The sequence below is a fragment of the Phaseolus vulgaris genome, chromosome 7 (assembly GCF_000499845.2).
Source record: "Phaseolus vulgaris cultivar G19833 chromosome 7, P. vulgaris v2.0, whole genome shotgun sequence".
NCBI classification, from domain to species: domain Eukaryota; kingdom Viridiplantae; phylum Streptophyta; class Magnoliopsida; order Fabales; family Fabaceae; genus Phaseolus; species Phaseolus vulgaris.
The window spans coordinates 27,203,730-27,226,156 of NC_023753.2; the positions used below are offsets into that span (position 1 = coordinate 27,203,730).

Sequence of the window (22,427 nt, forward strand, 5' to 3'; positions counted from 1 at the left end):
CAATCAGTATGTTTTGTGAATGAATATCATTAATTGAATGTGTGAGATGGGACTTTGTGGTGTTAGGAGAGGTTAGATGGCCTAAAGAAAATTCCATCACAATATTATTATAAAGGTAAGACAAAAATAAAAGAAAATTGAAAATCAATTTTTTTAAAGTTAAAATTAGTTTTAATTTATGATTTTGTTTATTAGAAGTGTGCTTATGAAAATGGTTGTTCAAACATAATTAAAAATTGAATTATGTAATATTGAGATGTATATGATGATGATCGGTTGTGTTAATAGGGTGCCAAATTACAGGAACCTGCGTGGAACAATCATGTTTTTCCTTTTTCTTCTTTTTCCATTTTTAATCCTTATTACTTTGTTGCTTCTCTGTCAGCATTTTATGCTGTGACATCATTGGTCTACTTGCGTTATAATTAAATTCATTGAGTGTGGTTGTTTTGTTAATTTCTTAAGTGGACATTGTCATTTTGTACCCTATTGAAACCCAAGTAAAAATATATTAATGAATTCATTATAGTAATTTTTTAATTTTAATATATTAATTTCTTTAATATATTTTAAAATATAAAAAGTAATATAATTTGGAGTTACTTAAATGGGATTGTAAAAAATTCAAAATATTCTTTTAACTAACAAGACAGCATTTGTTTATAATGTGGAACTGTTGAGGCAGAGAGGAGAGGCAGAAGTAATTTATGAATTTTTGATTCGGAAGTTTTGAATTTATGAAAGTGTTAACAGCAGCATTAATATCTTATATTTATGAAATTGTTAATGGCAGCATCGTTTTGTTGAATGTGTTAATGGCAGCATTCATATTGGGTGGCAAGTGGTAAACATGCAAGCCAAAGTGATGTCAAATGAAAAACCATTTATGACAGCATTTATGTTGGATGACATATAAAAAAAAGGTAAATCTTTTTGTTTCCTTTTTCTATTGAAATAAAACTGAAATAGAAAAAAGGGGGAAATTCTTGCTAACTATTTTCTTAGTCCTTATTTATGAGATATTTTTTTAAAAATTGCTTGTCCAAAACTTTTTTAATTTTTTTTTTGTCAAATTAACTACTTTTTTCTAGAGTACTCTAAACTAGAATTAAGTTTAGACAAAATAAATAATTTCATACTTAATAAAAACATGAATAAAGTTCATTTTTTTAAATTTTATATATAAAACAAGTATATGTTTTCAATTTTTTAATTATATTTACTGAAGATTGTGTTCAGATTTTAATGTAAATATATTTTTTAAATAATAACATTAAATATGATTGCGTAAGTTAAAATTTACTTATATTTAAGTTATTAAACACAAACATTGTTTTTCTTATATTTAAATAGATTGAAATTTAACGTGAATGTTTATTTTAAATGTGAATTAAATATTAAGTTTGTAAATTTGATTGATTTTATGTTTTTTCAAAATAAATTATATTGTATGATAACATTTGTTGAGTTTGATGAAATTTATATGAATTTGTGATCATATACTTGTGATAGTATATGAATTATTATATATATATATATATATTGTAACAAATATCCTTTTGTTTCACTATTGATATAAATCACATAAACTAAGATATTTTGTGGTGAGAAACTAAGGAGAAGTTCTTACACACTGTGACATATGTTGATATACATGAACTTAAGTTGTAATGAATTTACTCGGATTCATTTTCTAAGGTTTTCTTGTAAATCTAAGTACTGTGTATTGGATTAGATGTTAGATTCAAATAAGTTATACTTAATACAATTATTTCAGAAAGCGTGAGTAGATACTTCACTTATTGAATATCCTTGATTGTATAGATCCGTTCGTGGTTTATATTGTTGTTGTACATCGGTATTTGAAGGAAATCAAATGCTTGTGATATATTGATTACAATTAGAGATGACAAAATGGGTCAGCTCGACTGATTTTGACCTAACCCGTCATTGATCCGACAAAAGTGGGGTGAGACCCACCAAAGTTGTACGGATTGGAAATAGTAACACGCTCTCGTCATAAGACAACTTGACGGGTTGATCCATCACTTTTCACTTTTATTTTTATTTTTTTTATAATTTTTTTAGATCTATTTAATTAGTTATAATAATTTATATCACTTTTTGATAATAAAAATACAATAAAGAATATATATATATATATATATATATATATATTTTCTTTGTGTGAGTTTATATTTTTGAATTAGTATAAGCTTTATACAAATACTCTAATGCATTTATAGTATACTAGGTAGTTAATTTTTGAAATGTTATTCTAAATTATTCATGCACAACAGAGTATATATATTTCGCTAGAAACTTAACATGTTAGTTCATTAATTTGCTTCAACTGGGTAAATATACTTGAAAAAAAATCATTTGTATAATACTCATACAAAAAGATATAATTAAAAGAAATAAAGATAAATATGAATATACAATTATGTTATGGAGATAAATAGACACAGAAAATATTATAATATAAAATAATAAAATAAAGTTAATATAATAAGATAATTTGTAGAGTCTTTATTTTCTGTGTGGTTATTTGTTGGTTTTAAATTTTAGTTTTAGTTTCCCATTTAAAGGTCATTAATGCAACTAAATTATAAATAATATGTTCAGATATAGTAGACATGAAATAGATTATGAGACTAACCTCTCTTTGTCATGATCTTAAATTAAAGGCTGAGAAAGATATTAAAATAAGGTGTTTTGACTCGAGAACAAAAACCATGGCAGGAATTAGGTGGAGCTAGAATATGTTTAAGTTTAGACCATTTCAAAGTCATCGTTAAGAAGAATACTCAATTCCAAATCAATGGGGGTCAACTTAGCAAAAATGTTAACAAATTAATTTAATGTTTTATATTTATAATATAAAGAAATAAAAAAATAACTAATAAGTTTGATGGATGAACTAAATTTTGTTACGAGATTGAAAATGTCATGTCATTCCACAAAATTAATTTTGACCTGCTTTACAACTCTAGTATAAAGTGCAAGTTTCAATTTTAAATTGAAATATGAAGGTTTTCAATTGATTTTTTTTCTTAAAATTGTTATTTACTTTAAAATGGAAAAAATAATTAACTTTAATGTTGGTTAATAATTTAACTTAAAATTTTATTATAATATTATTTTAAAATATTAAAACATAAGTTGCTTTTTTTTTTCTAACTCATTTTCAATCAAAATGAATATTATATAAAATCAAAATTTGTATATGTACTAGAATTAACTATACGTGAAAAAAAAATTATAAGGTTCACACAAAATCTTTGCTTTAGCATGAGATGATGTAACACCTTAAAAAAATTATCCAAACTCGTGATAGGTTATCTACAAAGCTTATACTAATTCAAAAATATAACCTAAATATATATAGAATATGCATATACAAATACAAATACAAATATTTATGAAAGATGTAAGAAAAAAAGTTTTATTTTTCTATTCTAGATGTTTTTTTAACATATGTACTTATATATGTCTTCAGATATATAATATAGTGATGGTAGTTTAGGATTTATGGTTTACAATATAAATAATACCTACAAGGATCAATTATTAAAATATTTTTTTTTAACATAGAAAGGGTACATAAAATAAGACATTTAATTAACAAATCATAACAATTCAATATCATTCAAATACCAACATACAATAACTATATATACCACACATAGATCTATACATTAAGGATATTCAACTAATGAAATATCAACTAAAGTTTTTCAAAAAACCTATATTAAGCATGTCCATATACTTCAACAATGTAAATTTATCAGTACAATTCAAAATTTACTCAAATATCATTTTTCACTTCCAATAACTTTGGTCATTTAAATTCAATATATATCTATATATTTCATTCATATCAAACTCATAAACTAATATACGAAAAACAATAGGAAATTAACATTACTCATTCAAACCATATTCAAATCTCAGTCTAATAAACTATATATACCTTAACATGCATAATCTAGCCAAAACTCAAATAATACTCAATTTCAACATTTAAACAATTTTCAAACAAACATAGTACCCACATAGCAACCAAAATCTTATACCCAAATCACCTTCACATTCAGATGATCTATACTAAGCTTTTATAAAAAAACATAAATAGTTTCACTTACTTGTAATATTTTATTTCAAAGAAAGTTCCACCTCAAAGAAGAGAACTATTCAAAATCTAGAGACCTAGATCAAAGTATCCAAATATAACAAAATTTCAATATGAGTTTAACTAAGTTGAAATGATCACTTTTCTCAACTATCCCCCCACCAATATTGATGACAAATTCCTAAGAAAAACAAATAGATAATCTTTAGGGCAAACAGGAACTTACCGATAGCTCTTTTATGATAAGTTTACCATGTCAAAAGTAATAATTTGTCCATAAGGATGAATACCAAACATGTTTAACATTAATACTTTGAGTCCTAAACTAAACGTATAATACAAATTCATATAACAAATAAACATTCAATGTATACTAATGTTCTCCTTTGGGTGATACATTAATACACCAAACATAATGATACTGATAAATTGATATGATGTTGAATCAACATTAATTGTCATAAAGAGGTACCTTGTCGTAAAACTGGGAATATAGGATGGAGAAAAGTATGAAGAGGATTTACCAATTACCCTTTCAAATGCAGCTCCTCAGGATTTCATAATGCTTCACTCAAATGCAACCCAAATATGCTACAGAAGTTAATGAAAGTATATATGAAGAGTTTTAAGAAAATGCAACTCTAGGACTGTTGATTTTGGCTTAATCCCAAGTCCCACATCGGTGGGTTCATTGTTTGGGAAGGAGATTTGAGGGTTATAAATTAAACGCTCCTCCTTCACTGTTATATATCCCAATTTGTAATATCTTCTCCCATAATAATAAAAGTGAGTTGTTTTTGCTGTGCTCGGAGATTAGGCTAAACTGGCCGAACTCCGTTAACAATTTTCTGGTGTGTTTTTCCTCTTTATCTCTTTTATTATTCCGCTTTATTTATTCAATATTATTTGTCGGGTAGCTCTGTTAGGGTTCTGTTTTAGTGGGAAAATTACCCGTTTTTCCCAACAAGTGGTATCAAGAGCTGAAGGTTCGCCCTTGGGTTGTTTGAAATTGTTTGTAATATTGAATACAATATTTTGAGTTTGTGATGGCAAGAGGTCGTCAGCAAAGTCAGACAAAGGGGAGAAGAGGGAGGTCTAAGTCTAAAGGTCGAGCCGTTGCCAAAGATGAGTGTGCTTTGTGTCATGAGAAAGGACACTGGAAGAAAGACTGTCCAAAACTGTAGAAGAAAGGGAAGGCTCCGCAAGATGCAAATGTTGCAGAATGCAAAAATGATGTGGAATCAGATATCTCTTTAATTGTCTCGCTTTCAACATCATCGTATCCAGATGAGTGGATATTGGATTCAGGTTGTACCTATCATATGTGTCCCATTCGGGAATGGTTCTTTGAATTTCAAGAACTCGATGGCGGGGTTGTTTACATGGGTAATGATAATCCATGTAAGACAGCTGGGATAGGTTCAATCAAGTTGCGGAATCATGATGGATCCACCATAATTTTGCGGGATGTACGGTACGTGCCAAAGTTGAAGAAGAATCTCATCTCATTGGGGGCTTTAGAATCTAAAGGCCTAGTTGTAACGATGCGAGATGGAATTCTTAAAGCAACTTCAGGAGCACTGGTGATGTTGAAAGGCGTGAGGAAGAACAATTTGTATTACTACCAAGGTAGTACAGTGGTGGGGACAGTAGCGGCAACAACTTCTAGCTCTAAGAAGGATGCTGAGGCAACAAAGTTGTGGCATATGAGGTTGGGACATGCTGGAGAGAAATCCTTGCAAATTCTCACCAAGCAGGGATTGTTGAAAGGTACGAAGGCTTGCAAACTTGAATTTTGTGAGCATTGTGTTCTGGGAAAACAACGAAGAGTGAAGTTTGGCACTGCAATTCACAATACCAAGGGTATTCTGGATTATGTGCATTCAGATGTGTAGGGACCTGCCAAGACTCCGTCAATCGGAGGTAGGCATTATTTTGTCACTTTTGTGGATGATTTTTCCAGGAGAGTTTGGGTGTTTACTATGAAGAACAAAAATGATGTGCTTGAAATTTTCCTTAAGTGGAAAGCTCAAGTTGAAAACCAGACAGGAAGGAAGATTAAGGTTCTCCGAACAGACAATGGAGGAGAATACAAGAGTGATCCGTTCCTGAAGGTATGTCAAGATTGTGGCATAGTTCGACACTTCACTGTTAGAAAAACACCACAGCAGAATGGGGTGTCAGAGCATATGAACAAGACACTTGTGGAGAAAGTTCGTTGTATGTTGTCTAATGCTGAGTTAGGCAGAGAGTTTTGGGCTGAGGCTGTGACATACGCTCAACATCTCGTCAATCGTTTGCCATCATCTGCTATAGATGGCAAAACCCCGTTAGAGGTATGGTCTGGAAAACCTGCAACTGATTATGATTCTTTGCATGTTTTTGGTTCTATTGCATATTATCATGTGATTGAATCAAAGTTGGATCCACGGGCAAAGAAGGCTCTTTTCATGGGCTTTAGTCCTGGAGTGAAGGGATACCGTTTGTGGTGTCTAGAGGCAAAGAAGACGATTATCAGCAGGGATGTTACCTTTGATGAATCTACCATGTTAAAGAAGGTAAATCCAGAAGGAGCTGATAGTACTCCGCAACAGGTGGAGTGTGCCCAGAAGCAGGTGGAGTTTGAGCAGACAGTGGTGATCCCAACACGAAATACTACAAGTGACTCTCCTATGGCATAAGAAGAATCAGATGAGGAAGAGGTTCCTACCCAAGAATCTCAACAGCAATTAACACCAATTGCAGTTAGAAGACAGAGATGAGATATTCAGAAGCCTGCTCGTTTCATGGATATGGTTGCCTATGCACTTCCAGTTGTTGATGACATTCCATCCACTTACCCAGAAGCCATTTTGAGTTCAGAGAGTAATAATTGGGCAGGTACGATGGAAGAGGAGATGTAGTCTTTGAAGAAGAACAAGACGTGGAAGCTGGCACAATTACCAAAAGGTAAGAAGGCAATTGAGTGCAAATGGGTATTTACAAAGAAAGAAGGATTTCCTAATAAAGAAGATGTTCGCTACAAGGCAAGGTTGGTTGCTAAAGGCTTTGCTCAGAGGGAGGGAATTGATTATAATGAGGTATTTTCTCCAGTTGTTAAACATTCCTCCATTCGAATTTTGTTGGCCTTGGTAGCACAGTTGAATTTGGAGCTTGCTCAACTTGATGTAAAGACCGCGTTCCTACACGGTGATTTAAAGGAGGAAATCTATATGACTCAACCAGAAGGATACAAGGTTGATGGTAAAGAAGATTGGGTTTGTAAACTTAGCAAATCGTTGTAAGGACTGAAACAATCTCTGAGACAGTGGTACAAACGATTTGATAAGTTCATGAAGGATCAGAAGTACAAGAGAAGGAAATATGATCACTGTGTGTATTTGCGCAGACTTGAAGATGGTTCCTACATTTACTTACTCTTATATGTTGACGATATGCTGATTGCAGCAAAGAGCCAAGTTGAGATTGACAGGTTAAAGGCTCAGTTGAGTAAAGAGTTCGAGATGAAGGATTTGGTGGAAGCCAAGAAGATTATCGGCATGGAGATAAACAGGGACAGGGAGAGGGGAAAACTTTGGCTGTCACAGAAGCAGTATTTGCAGAAGGTACTACAACGTTTTGGTATACACGAAGATACAAAACCTGTAAGTACCCCATTTGCTCCTCATTTGAAATTGAGTAGCCGTTTATCTCCGACGACTGATGAAGAACGAGAATACATGGCGAAAGTCCCATATGCAAATGCAGTTGGAAGCTTGATGTATGCAATGGTGTGTACAAGACCAGATATTTCACAGGCTGTGAGTGTTGTTAGCAGGTACATGCATAATCCGGGCAAGGGACATTGGCAAGCTGTGAGATGGATTCTACAGTACCTCCAAAATACCTTAGATGTTGGATTGGCATTTGAGCAAGATGAATCACTTGGTCAATGCATAGTTGGATATTGTGAATCTGATTATGCAGGTGATTTGGATAAGCGACGATCTACAACTGGCTATTTGTTCACTTTAGCACAAGCGCCAGTTAGTTGGAAGTCTACCTTGCAGTCTACGGTGGCTTTGTCTACGACAGAGGCAGAGTATATGGCAATTACAGAGGCTGTGAAGGAAGCAATTTGGCTTCATGGGTTGCTTAAAGACTTGGGAGTTGGTCAGAAACAACTTGAGTTATATTCTAACAGTCAGAGTGCTATTCATTTAGCAAAGAATCAAGTCTTTCATGCACAGACGAAGCACATTGATGTTCGCTATCACTTTGTGCGTGAGATTCTCGAAGAAGAGGAGATTGTTCTCCAAAAGATTCACACTATGGAGAATCCTGCAGATATGCTCACCAAGGTGGTTACAAGGGCCAAGTTTGAACATTGTTTAGACTTGGTTAATATCTTGCACATTTGAAGTTGGTGCCCGGAGGCGCAAATTTGAAGCACTGCAAAGTTTGTTTTTGTTATGTTTTGAGAAGATTTGTATTAGGTGGGACTTGAAATTAAGTCAAGGTGGAGATTTGTTGATTTTGGCTTAATCCCAAGTCCCACATCGGTGGGTTCATTGTTTGGGAAGAAGATTTGAGGGTTATAAATTAAACGCTCCTTCTTCACTGTTATATATCCCAATTTGTAATATCTTCTCCCATAATAATAAAAAAGTGAGTTGTTTTTGCTGTGCTCGGAGATTAGGCTAAACTGGCCTAGCTCTGTTAGGTTCTGTTTTAGTGGAAAATTACCCGTTTTCCCAAGAGAGCAACCCAACTCATGCTGAAGAGAAACATCAAACTATATCTAACAATAACATAGAAATCTTTGTCAACAATTGAACGAATCCACTCCTAAAATGCCAATGAAAATGTAAATAAAACAAAACAAATTAAAAAACGAGAAATTCATAATAAAAATTCAACGTGTTGAACCTTTTAATTTAGAAGTATTAACGATAAGCCAGTTTAGATCCTCACCAATGAAAGAGTATTTTACAGGTTAGCTTTCGGCCTTCCTCTTCCTATCTTCCCTTGTTTCTTTTGAAAACCGTGCAACATTGCTTCCACTTGATTCTTCATGTTCAACAACACCACCATATTTATCATCTTTCTTTTTGGTATAAAGAGGGCATATGCCGCATTCTTTTATTGTGATAGCTGATTTCAACTCTCTCACCACTGATTCGTAATCTGGCCACCCAAAGCTATAATCATACGGAGTGATCTCAAAAGTGAAGCTGCGAGCATCACAGAGCCTAAGGCTCATGCCGCTCGCCCTTAGGGACTCCAAGTTAAATTTCCACACGAATGTGTGATCTTGATCAACACCTCTGTCTTCATCATCCCATTTGAAATAGCTGTTTAACACATCATTATTTGGAATGATCTGTGTGCCATCATCATCAGATTCAAATTTTAGGCTGTAACGAAAAGAACTATATCTACCTTTAATATCATTCGTATCTAACACTCCAAAAACCACGCACAAAGAGAAACCAGTGAGCCTATCATCGGTGCAAAAACTTAAATCTTCATTTATAGTCACTGAATGTCCCTTCCCACGAAAATGGAACCAACGAGGAACTGCACTCCCTGGAAAACAGAAGAACACAGATCTATATGTATCATCGGCCATCCTAAGCCTTGCATCCTCCTCAATGTTAGCTCGAGCACCTGAATCCAGTCGTAGAGAATTGATGAAATGAAATTTGAATACACCCTCTTTGGAATTTGAGAGGTTCCGAACAAGAGAATTTGACATCACTCTTCTAATGGATGGGCAATCCAATACCACGAGTTGTTTTAGAAATGGTGGAATCTGTGGGATGGATTCAAGCTTTCTGCAGTCGCTTAAATCAAGCGATTTCAAGCTTGAAAGATGAGCAATGCTCTCAGGAAGGTTCAGGATTCCGCTATCACGCAGTGACAGTTCCATTAGTGACGTCAAACGACCAATGTGTCTTGGGATTTCTGTTAATTTGGGGCATCCCGAACAATCAAGTTTAGAGAGAAGCTTCAGATTAACAATGGAGTTTGGAAGTGACTCGAGATGAGTGCATTTGTGGAGCTCCAGGGATCGAAGATTAACGAAATTGCCAAATGAGGAAGGCAGTTCTTTAACAGCCGTAGATGTTAAGTTAATGTGAGCAAAAGTATGAGCCGGCTCCGTGATATCTGGGAAGGTCCTGAGCCTTGAGCAACCACCCAAATCAAGCTTCCTCAACTTCAAATTGAAAATGGTGCTTGGAAAAGTTTGAAGTGAACTACAGTGGGTAAGGTGTAACTTGCATAGTCTGGTGAGGCTTCCAATGGAAGATGGAATAATCTCAAGATTCAAGCAACTGCGCAAACTCAGTTCTTCAAGCCCTTCCAAACGGCACAAGGATGAAGGCAGTGCCTGTATGGCTGTGTCGTCTAAGATGAGCACCGCTAGATCTTCCAACGTGTCCTGAATCTCGGGTAAATTTTCCAATTTGGAGCAACCACGGAGAGAAAAATGCTTTAGGAATTTCATATCAGAAAGGTCAAATGGAATGATTGTTAGAGAAGAACAGTGAGAGAGATCTAAGTGACAGAGCTTCTTGAGACAAAAGTTTAAGGGCACACCTTCCTGGATTTCTGTCAACACTTCTAAGCATATAGTATTATTAGCCACTTCTTCTTCATTATATCTGTCAAAAGTAATTGAGAAAATTTCACTGCAAGTTGGGAAAAAAGGACCATGGTGTCGACGTTTACCACGCCGTCCTGAGAAATTTATCTCTTTCATCATATCCGGTTCCTTACGAGGGAATCTTGAGAAAGTATGACGTTGACGCTCCAGTATGACATGAGGGAATCTGGCTTCACTGGTTGAAAACATATTAAGCTTCCCACAACGGGAAAGAGTAATCCATCCTGGTGATGTGGATAAAATGCTGCTGGGAATATTTACACTATTCAGATCATAACAATAATCTAAACATAAATAACTGAGCTTGCTCAGGAATATGGAAGACTGAACTTGAATCAACTTTTCACAATAAGTCAGAATTATTTCTTCAATATTTGGTGACAGAGAAAGGTCTGGTATTCTAGTAAGTTTCAGAGAACCACTCAGGTCCAGCCTTTTCAACTTTGGTAAATTCTGCCACAAATAGTAAACCAATTAGGTAACAAATAAAAACTACTTTATCTATTTTTCTTCGGTAAACTATTAGCTACATCATCTATTGACTTTATATTTTACATTACTTAAAAGCCACTGTTCAAAAAATCACATTGTGAACTAATAAAACTGTGGCTATAAATTTTATAGTTATTATAAAAAAATCACAAAACTTAACGTGTTTTTGTTCCCTAATAACAAAAATCACAAAACTTTATAATGTATTGAAAAACTTATAAAAATCACAAAGCTTTAGCTAAATCACAAAATCACAAAAATCACCTAATAATTCTAACCTAAACTTCTAATGTATTGAAAAACTTATGATAGTAATTTATAATCCATCACAATGTGGAAATACTTTATATTATGCATGTATCAACTGACAAAATAAAATGGCTGAGAGTTAAAATTAAACCTTAGTTAAAATAAGTCCATCTTTCCATAATTTATTTTCTTAAATACATAAATTGTACTTTGTTGCATATTATATTGAAGTTTATGTTATAATAAATAAAAAATACTTAATTAGGTTTTAAGTATCTAATAAGACATTTTTATTTAATTTTTTATTAATTTTTTTAATTATTTAAGTACTGAAATTTTTTATATTTCCAGTAGAATAAATGTCATTTTTAATTTTTGAGTTAATTGGTTGATACCGAAATTATCTTGTCATATGATCTTACTGTCTTTATGTATTAAGAAATATAAATTTATAATTAATATAAAACGATATTACGTTAATAACATAAGTTGGTAGATAATTTTTGTTACTTTCATGTTGGTAACAAATAACAAAGGATAGTTGTTATTATCAATAATTCCTCTCAAATTCACTTGTAGTTATACAATAACAACAATATAAGTATATTAACCATAAAACATTACATTTCTTCACTTAACACGTAGGACAATATAATAATCAAGTCACTTAACTAATAAAAAAAAATTAAATAACATGAACTTAATTAAATAATATAAATTTTTTGAGTACTCGATAGAATAAGAAAATTAATAAAAAGTCAATTTGAAAATAACTAAATTTATAAGATACTTAAAATTTAATTAAACCTACAAATTTTCATTATAGGAATTAAATATTATAAAGATTTACCACATAAGTTTCATAAGTAGAATGTTTAAACATAAATTTCTTCACGTTGGGAGTTTCTTACCTCTATCTTATAAGTTTTCTTTGTTTCTTTAATATTTTTTACATGGCTTCTATCAATGCGATATTTTTTTTTGGTTTTAAAGTATTATTAAAGATAAAATAAGAAGATAGGGTAATTAAATTAAATATAATTTTTATTTTCAGAAATGATGAAAATTATAATTAAATATAAAATTCCATTTTATTTACATAACTACTTTTCATATTAAAAAACTATATAAGATCTTGAAACTATAATTAATATCTTAAAATTTTAAATAATAATAATTATTTCTACTCATCCTTAGTTTTTGTTGGTGAAATCATGATTTTTGGATAATATCACTTAAACTTAAGAAATATTTGGCATTAATGAACTCTAAACAAATTCATATAAAATATCAAAACATCACTTTCAATCCAAAATATTAAATTAATAGGTTTATGGATTATTTTTATATGTTGTTCATCTTACCAATTTCTACCTAATGCGAAACTTTCAACTCTAACATATGAAGTGGTGTACTTTATGCTTCTAGGTCTTGTTGGATATTACAACATGTAAAATGTTTGAGTGAGGAAGAAGTTGAAGTCTCTCTCTTTAGAGACATTCGTTCAAGCGACAAGAGGTTGATTGAGCAAGAGAGAGATCATATTAATTCTCTCTTATGTGCAATTGTTGTCGCTCAAACAATGTGGAATCATTCAAGCAAAGAAGTCTTCTTTTGGGTTAGGAAATAAGGTTGTTCAAGCGAGATAAACTCGTCCAAAGAATTTAACTCTAGTAGTGAAATGTTGTTGTGATGATTTAGCCAAGTGTTTGTATCTATGAGGCTAATGATGATGATGACGATGATAAGATGGCAATAGGTTTAGAAAATTATATTTTATTTAAGTTTAATTATCTTTTTAGTCTTTATATTAATGACAAAAGTCAACTCATATTTTTAAAAATTTCAATATGATCTAATTTTTTTAAAAACAATTCAATGTGATTCCTTCTAGTATATTGTCCTTATTAAAATATTTTTACCTTACTGATTCTGATTCTGCCACTGCTAAGTTATGTGTTGTTATCACATTGAATTATTTAAAAAAAAGTTGGAATCACCACATTAAATTGTTTTAAAAAGTTGAGACTAAGTTGAACTTTTGAAAATCTGGATAATGAAATTAATTTTTGTCCATTAATATATGGACTAAAAAAAAATTAAATCAAATATTAGTATTTTTGTGATGTATATTAATATATAAATAATTTTGAGAATTTAGACTTACAATATCTTATGTAATGTATCCTGGAGTTGTAAGCAAGTATGATTATATTAAGTGGGGCCGTTTCAAACAATATAAAAAAAGTAAATCTTTCACACAATAGAGGAGACTACACACACACAAATATCTATCATCAACAAACAATATGAGGAGATATCTATCATCAAGAATATGAGTACACAATACATTCATGGGCCATTAGACGATATGCCTAAAAAAAAGATGCAAACTCTTCTACATACTATTAAATTTATAATTATCTTTAATTAGAAACATGCTGAGTATGATTCTTATGATATATGTATAACTGTGTGGTTCATATAAAAGAAATTTCAAATCGAATGATGTGGAGAAGACACAAAGGAATTGCAAATGAAAAACTGTAGATGTATAATACAGAAAACTTGCTTGTATAATTTATTTTTATCTTTGAAAGTTTAGAACACAAAGGAACATAGATAACTTGAAAAACCTGATCTCCTTCCCAGAGTTGTTCAAGATGGCAGCTTGGCATTTCGAGGGTCACTAGATTTTGTGGGCAAAAGTTTGGAGGCCAAGATCTTTGAGGGAAATCTTTCCAATAAAGAATCTTTAGAGTGTCTGGCAGACTTACAAGAGATGATTCAAGAGACACATTTGGATCGTAATCAGTGTAGAGCATCCTAAGATTGTCCATCTTTTCGAAACTTTGTGCATGTACTACAGCTTCTTTTACTTTGTTCATTTTTAGTAATATACACTGTATTGCATCTGACCCCTGAAAGTAAATCAATGTAATTAGAAAAAAAAGCATGAAATGTTGTATTTCAGGATGTTTAATGACAACACAGTAGTTTGCAATTTTTCACAAAGTAACAACAGAATATACCTTGTTCTTTCTTAAAACCTCACAAATTTCCTCAGCATTCAACAATCGGCTGCGTTTTCCAGGATGCTCAGGACACTCTTTACGAACAATTTCTTGACCCATTTCTTGTATTAGATCGTGCATCACAATTCTATCATTAAAGACAGATATTAGGCCCCTATCTTTGAGAATATCCATTCCAATCTTAGAAGAGAAACCACAGTCACCAAGTGTTTCTGCTACCACAATCTCCACGCGTCCTCTATAAAAGCAAGCTATGTCAAGAAATATATTCTTCTCCTCCTCCTCGAGCCCATCATAACTTAATTTTAATACATTGAAAATACCAAGATGTTGGCCCTTTTTCAACTTTTGCAACTGACTCTCCCATGCTTCTCTTGTTCTGCCATAAAGCAATGAGCCCAAAATCTGGAGAGCTAACGGAATCCCTTTTGCATATCTCAACACCTTTTCTGACAGTTCCCTGTAAGCAATTTCTTCTGAAGATTTTTGTTTAAAAGCATGTAAACTAAAAAGTCTCATAGAATCATAAAAATTCAACTCCTTAACTTCGTAGATATCATCAGCTCCAGCATTCTTAAGCACTTGTCTGTCTCTACTGGTCATAATGATTCTACTGCCCTGCCCAAAGCTATCACTCCCTCCTATTAATTTTTGAAGTTGAGCTGAATCGGTAACGTCATCAAGAATGAGGAGAACCTTTTTCCGTTTGAGCCTTTCATTGTAATATGATAGATAAGGGGATTTCTCTTCCTTTAGAAGCTCAGACTCATATTTTGTTTTGATACGGTCTACTCCATCTCTTTGTATTTTTTCTTGAACGTCTAAAACAAGGCTGCTGGAATCAAACTGCAATGCCAATTTGTGATATATTTGATCACAAATTGTACTTTTTCCTATTCCTCCCATGCCCCAAATTCCTATGATCCGAACATCCGGTGACTCAGGATGCAACAAGGACTGAATTCCTTCAATATGTTTTTCAATGCCGATGATTCCTTGATCATAACTGGTGGAATAAAGATTCAATTTTCTCAAAATATCTTCCACAATTTTTTCAACAAGTATGTGTTCTGTCCTGGCAGATGATTTAGAAAATAAAGTATAAGAATTCAAGCACAAAAGCTAAACTAAACTAAAGAAAAATTTCAAAGTCAAGAAGAGTGAAAATCATTGAATAGATTCAAATATCGATTCTAGTTTCGAGTTCTGGATAAAATAAATAAATTAAAAAGTTGAAGGTAAGTTTTGGACGTTATCTTCCTATATTAGTTTGGCTGGTTTAGTAATTGCAAATCATGATCGCAGAAATTCTACAGTAACCGTTACTGACTTCTGATACTAGGGAGCAGACTTGTAGGTACAAAGTTAAGCTATAACATGTGATATGGTTCAGATCCATGACCAACTAAGAGAAATGAAAAAAAAAAAGAAACACTTGATTTATGGTGAGATGAACACAATTTTAGTAAATGAAAAGAGATCCTGATTATCTCGAAAGCGCGTGTAAAAAATATAATGACCTGGTGACTTTTGAATCACAGCCTGAAAGTCCAGCAGCTTCGGTGAGAGCATCCTTCCATCCTTGCACTTTGTCCATGTCGTGCTTAAAGTGCTGCTCATGGTCATCGAATGCTTCTTTGTATCTTTCTTCCTGCTTCCTAATAGTTGATGGATCCACCTTGTAGAAAATAGGTATCACATCCCTTGCATATCTCTTCTTGCATTCAAGTATCTTAGTGAGTTCATTCAAACACCATGTGGAAGATGCATAGTTTTTTGAGAAAACGACGACATAAATCTTTGATTCTTCTATTGCAGAGAGCAGTGCAGGTGAAATTTCTTCGCCCCGGCGTAGTCTGTAATCAATATATGCTTCTATGTTCTTCCTTTGCAGTGCTGCATAAAGGTGGCTAATGAAGTTGTCACGTGTGTCTTTCCCTCTGAAGCTGAGAAACACATCATACTTTGTTAGAGAAGTAGACACGACCAATGATGAAGGACTTCCTGACATTGGAATCAATTTTCTCCCTTTCTCTGCAACTCTCAGTGCCTTTGTTTGTACCATTTCTACCACAATATAAACATAATCAACTTTTGGAAAAGTCTTTCAATTTTCTCAAAATATCTTTTACAGCTATGTTCTGGTCAGAGACGTAGTCAACAATTTGCAAAATAATTATGGAATCTAGGTTTATATCATTATTACGCGTATTTAAGTTTTAATAAATAAACTTTAAATCCAATTCAATTTTATAAAACACTATCCTCATGTCATGGATGATCTAATAATAGTATGATAGCCAATAACACATTATACTCAACAAACTTTCAATAAATTAAACTTCAACTTCAAATAATTATCATAAAAAATAACTTTAATCTAACTTAATTTTATAAAAATGATTTATAAAATAAAATTTATAGATTTATATGAATATATATTATGAAAAGGTCAAAAATCTGAAATTGATTTGAAATCTCAAAGAAACTTCTTGGTTCTTGCGCCATTTATTAAATTAAATTATTGAGTCAATGGAAGAGTGAACAATCCGCAGAATATTGTGGTGTCTAGCTTTATACCATCCTTAAGCATTAACGCGTCTAGTTTCTTCGATATCTTTACTAATTTTATTTATTTTTTAATTTTTTTCACACCTTTTACATATACAGAATCGTATTTATTTATTTCTTTAATATATTTGAGAAAATAACCAGTAAACATAAAACTAGGTTAATATGACTAAATGAATAAATATTGTGTCTCTAACAAAGACGTGTAAGAATAACAGGAAAAACATTACTACTAATAACAATATATTAATATTAATATGTTTCTTAACAAATTTGATACCCAGTGTCTATTTATAAACTAATATATTATAAATATCTAATGGTGTTCGACGAGGTAGGTTATTTCTCCAACATTTAAAATTAATTTTTTAGATTTTACAAAATACTACATTTTGATTTTAATATTTATAAAATATTTTTTATTCTCATATTTAAAACACGGCACTTAAGTTGAGAGTGTATTGTTACTATTCATTACCAGCCGCCAAATAACAACATGCATCTTCTTACCCTACCAACGCCAAAAGCGTGATGGCTTCAACGTCCGTTTCGCGCCACAACCACCTCTTATCGGGCCTCCTTCCGGCAAGGCCAAAGCCCACCTCGGGGCCCACCAGGGTCCGAATGCCCCTCCGCGATGACGGCCCCGCCATCGCCGTCGTCGGCGTCACCGGCGCCGTTGGCCAGGAGTTCCTCTCCGACCACGACTTCCCCTACCGATCCATCAAAATGCTGGCCTTGCAGTGCTCCGCCGGCGGCCGCATCGTCTTCGAGGACAGGGACTACGTCCTGGAGGAGCTCACCGCGGATAGCTTGGACGGCGTCGACATCGCGCTCTTCAGCGCCGGCGGCTCCATCAGCAAGAAGTTCGGCCCCGCTGCGGTGGATCGGGGTACGGTGGTGGTAGACAATAGCTCCGTATTTGGGATGGACGAGAATCTGGCGCTGGTTATTCCCGAAGTGAACCCCGAAGCGATGCAACACATCAAAGCCGGAACAGGAAAAGGGGCTCTCATTGCGAACCCTAATTACTCCACCATAACAAATAGGTCTCAGATATATTAACACCCTCTGCATCTTACACACTTTTGACGCTGTATAAGTGGCATAGGTGTGGCGTCATGGTGGTGACATGACAAATAATTTCAGTGTCGACATGACAAAAATTTTCGGTGGAAAAATTTCAGATGTAGGTGAAATTAATTGTCGTTGTCTTGTCTCTTTTTGGAGTTCGCTAAACGGGAAAAGTGGTTACGCAGGTTCAAAAAAGTGTCCAGGTTCAAAAAACTGGTTACCTAGGATGAACATGTGTCACAAAACCAAACCCAATCCCACCCACAATGGTGCTTTATAGCGGTTGGTAATGATAACCGCTATAACATTTCAAATGTAGGTGAAATTAATTGTCACTGCCTTGTCTCTTTTTGGAGTTCGCTGAATGGGAAAAGTGGTTACCCAGGTTCAAAAAACTGGTTACCTATACACAGGATGAACATGTGCCACAAAACCAAACCCAATCCCACTTGTGCTTTATAGCGGTTGGTAGTGATAACCGTTGTAATATTTCAAATGTAGGTGAAATTAATTGTCGCTGCCTTGTCTCTTTTTGGAGTTCGCTGAACGGGAAAAGTGGTTACCCAGGTTCAAAAAACTGGTTACCTATATATACATAGAATGAACATGTGTCACAAAACCAAACCCAATTCCACTAGTGCTTTATAGCGGTTGGTAGTGATAACCGCTGTAATATTTCAAATGTAGGTGAAATTAATTGTCGTTGCCTTGTCTCTTTTTGGAGGTCGCTGAACGGGAAAAGTGGTTACCCAGGTTCAAAAAACTGGTTACCTATTCACAACATGAACATGTGTCACAAACCCAAACTCACTCCCACCCACGATCCTACCATGGACCAACAAACAACCATTAATGCACACAACAACAGATCAACAATTCATCAACGTTCGATTTCCGATTTCGTTTACCTCAATGTCGAAGGCCATACGACAACAGATGTATGCTCTTACCTTCGATTAGAGGTTCTACCGTTCTCCCTCCCTCCGCAATGTCGACGACGACGGTACAAATGTTTGTTATCTGATTGGATAACACCTTCTACGGTTTCTTCCCTCGCTCCGACGGACGTACCCTTCTTTCACCATCGACGATTATGCAATTCTTTGGAGAATTTCGCCCCAAATTCTTCCACTTTCACAACAAAGAAAAACTCTGAAATCACCATTCTACCCTCGCATAAACTAACACTTACATCGGTTTTCACTAAAAATCGTCGTTGTCTTGTGCAGTACCATGTGTTCTGTATGTTTGTCTACGTGGGCAACGTCAAAAGTGTGTAATGTGCAGAGGGAGTTAATAAAACATTTTCCTAACAAATAATGAACGTTTCTAGTCATTTGTTGTACTTCTCCTTTTATTCCATAACAATAGTCTTTTTAAATAAATTAATAAAAATATTCATTTTTTTTACCTAGATGTCAGGGCCAAAGTAATGTTTGTCCACCTGGCACAATTTGCTTTCGTGCTGGTTGTCTCCAAATCCTTCGAAACTCTTCCACTCCTGTGTGTGTGCTCCGCCGGTCGGTGGGGGTACCTACGATTGCATTCCGATGATCAAGTCAGTGCTAGTGTTTTAGTCTGTTCTATTAGGATATGAAAAACGTACATTTTTCCCCTTCAGAAGTCTTATTTATAGGTTGACTTGGGCCTCCACTTGTGTGAGCCAGATAATCAGTTCACCAAGACGTGTGTAGTGGTCCTCAGGTTGTGTGTAGTGGCTTCCTGATATCACAGAAGTGTATTTTGGAGTGTGTCTTTGACTCATTCAACTTCAGTTATAACTGCTTCCTTGCCATGTATTTATTATGTTCTAAATGTTGCTTGACTCGGTCGTCCGGTACACTTGCCCCCAGGCTCGAAGAGATTCATCCCTGAAGAGTCGTGTAGAATGGCTGGGGATTCCAAGGTAGTGCGTGATAGTTGGCACCATTGAATGCATGACAGAGATGTGACGTTTGGCAAAGCCATCGTTTCATAATTCACTATTTCATCAGATGTTTTCAACAATGGAGATTCCGTGTCATTTCGTATGCTGAGTGGGCTTGACCGTTAGATTATATTGGATCCAACGGTGCTGGATGAATGGTAGGGAATTCTCTCTCTTACTATGATGGCTATAAATAACGCTTCATTGGTGGGTTCAAAGGTTTACATACTCCTCTGCCTTTTGTGTTTTGTGCCATCTGCTCCGAGTGCCAAGTTCATTGTTTGAATTGTCAGGTTGAGGTTAGTAATGCCTTCTTTTGTAGCTTCCTCTGGTAATGTGGTAGATGATGAGTCATCCTCGACTCGCACCACATCTGGTAGTGCGAGTCTGTTGCGGACGACCCCAAGTTATGATCGGGTCGATCCCACCGTTTTGAAAATTCCCACTAGGTTAACGGATTCAGATAAGTTAGATGCGTTGTTGCCTGAAAATTCATTTTTAGCTCTCCAATGTCCATCCGGAGCCATAATATATGCGGTGTGACCGACCGTGTATGTCATGGTCGGGAGAATGCTCAGGTCGACTTTTTCTTTGTGTATAGTACCCTATTTGTTGACTTACACGTAACCCTACCTTTTGATAATTTTACCATGGGGGTTCTTCGGACCCTCAATGTAGCACCGACACAACTACATCCCAACTTGTGGGCAGCCTTTCAGGCGTTTCGAATGTTGTATCTTTTGTTTAAACTAGAGCCTACACCCGAAGCCTTTCTATATTATTACAATACATGTCCAAGTACTCCTGTGAGTTGGTTGTCTTTGTCTAGCCGATCGGGGAACATTCAATTTGCTGCTTTTACAACTTCCTATAAAAATTTCAAAGAGAGATACTTTAAAATTTTTGTGGAGCCGGATGGTGGAGACTATTTTTATAATATTGAAGGGACCACCAAATTTCCCTTTCATTGGACAGAAAAACCGACGCAACTTGGTAACCGGTTGTGGTCGGTTCTTTCACCTTTTGAGAAAGAAATATTGGTCGTTATCGACCAGCTGCCTTATAAGTTGCCGACCTGAGAACTGATAGCCTTGTATGGGTCGACCAAGGAGTGGGAGGATTTTAATGGTATGTGGATTTTTACATCCAATTGTGTTACTCGTTATGTTAATGTGGTTTAATTGTGTTCGTACCTTGCAGATATTGTCATCAAGATGGATCTTGCTTTGGGCAAGTTCATGAGCAGTTTGAAACGTCAAACGGCTGCGCAAAAGCTCAGCAGCCTCGCCGGGATTGAGAAAGGGAAAGCTAATGTGGAAGAAGTTGTGCCACCCATGGTAGTGGCTGCCCCAGCTGTCAACCGGAAAAGAGGGCATCCACCAAAGACCCATGTGGGTGCTGAAGTGGGACCATCGTCAATCAGAGTGGCCTTTGTCATGCAATTCGAGCTTCGTCCCGAAGATGAAGGTGTGCTGGCGGCCATCTCTACCAAACACTTGATAGAAAAACTGGTATAGTTGCAAAGTCGGGCAACCGTTGTGGGTAGGGCCATCGACGATGAGCTAAGCCGGACCCAATCGGTGGAAGTATCGAAATTAAAAGCCGAACTAGAGGAGTCGAACCTCTCTTTAAAGAATGTTATAGAGACTTCGGAGGCTTGCAGGGAGGAAATGCAGAAAAAGGACCGACTGGCCAAAGAGGAACAAGAAGCACTCAAGGCAACTCTTGCTAAGGTAATGGCCGAACGAGATTAAAGGAAAAAGTTTCTACCAAGGTGTTCGGCAGGCGGCTTTTTTCATGGCGTACCGTATGAAGTCTCGAGGTACAACTTAGAAAAAGATGTGGTGAATGGCGAGTTAGTGCCACTTGGGTAGGTGCCGACCAGGTGATGGAAGATCAACAGATCGAGGTCGCTCAACCAAACTAGTTGATCGAAATTATTTGAATGAGAATTTCCTGGACCTGGGTTGTGGGCTTTGAACAATTTATCGCACTTTAATCTTTTTAGTTTGAATTGCTTTGAACAATTGCACGTACGTTTGGAATCTTATATATATGTTTTTGTTAAGCAAAGCTACTTCATAAGTGATGAATAATGCTTAAGTTATTAAGTCGCTGACCGAACGCTTTTGGTAATAAGAATTATCCTACGAATGAATTTCAAACCAAAGAATTCGATAAATAACACTTAAGTTATTCAATTTCTGACCAAAGGTTTTGGTAATGTAACAATTATGTGATGAATTGCTGACTGAACGCTTCGGTGGATAACAATTAAGTTATTGAATTTCTTAC

The 22,427-nt window shown here is 34.7% G+C and overlaps 2 protein-coding genes across 2 annotated transcripts; one reads left to right on the top strand and one right to left on the bottom strand.

Moving 5' to 3' along the window:
* Nucleotides 1–9,015: 9,015 nt before the first annotated feature.
* On the bottom strand, nucleotides 9,016–17,783 carry LOC137829542 (disease resistance protein RPV1-like). Its single transcript, XM_068636364.1, has 5 exons — nucleotides 17,642–17,783; nucleotides 16,081–16,627; nucleotides 14,558–15,635; nucleotides 14,162–14,446; nucleotides 9,016–11,237 (listed from the first exon to the last, which is right to left on the bottom strand). Exons 2-5 carry the CDS (start codon nucleotides 16,623–16,625, stop codon nucleotides 9,111–9,113), a joined length of 4,035 nt encoding a protein of 1,344 aa, XP_068492465.1. The 5' UTR covers nucleotides 16,626–16,627; nucleotides 17,642–17,783; the 3' UTR covers nucleotides 9,016–9,110.
* Nucleotides 17,756–18,196, top strand: LOC137829339 (uncharacterized). Its single transcript, XM_068636148.1, has one exon. The coding sequence runs from the start codon at nucleotides 17,756–17,758 to the stop codon at nucleotides 18,194–18,196; it is 441 nt and encodes a 146-aa protein (XP_068492249.1).
* Nucleotides 18,197–22,427: the final 4,231 nt, after the last annotated feature.

Coding starts and splice junctions, on each gene's coding strand:
- LOC137829542 (XM_068636364.1), bottom strand. CDS start 16,625: ATGGTACAAACAAAGGCACTGAGAGTTGCAGAGAAAGGGAGAAAATTG. Junction 14,447..14,557: donor AGGTTTTAAGAAAGAACAAG/GTATATTCTGTT, acceptor ATTTACTTTCAG/GGGTCAGATGCAATACAGTG. Junction 11,238..14,161: donor AACTCTGGGAAGGAGATCAG/GTTTTTCAAGTT, acceptor TATTTGTGGCAG/AATTTACCAAAGTTGAAAAG.
- LOC137829339 (XM_068636148.1), top strand. CDS start 17,756: ATGCCCCTCCGCGATGACGGCCCCGCCATCGCCGTCGTCGGCGTCACC.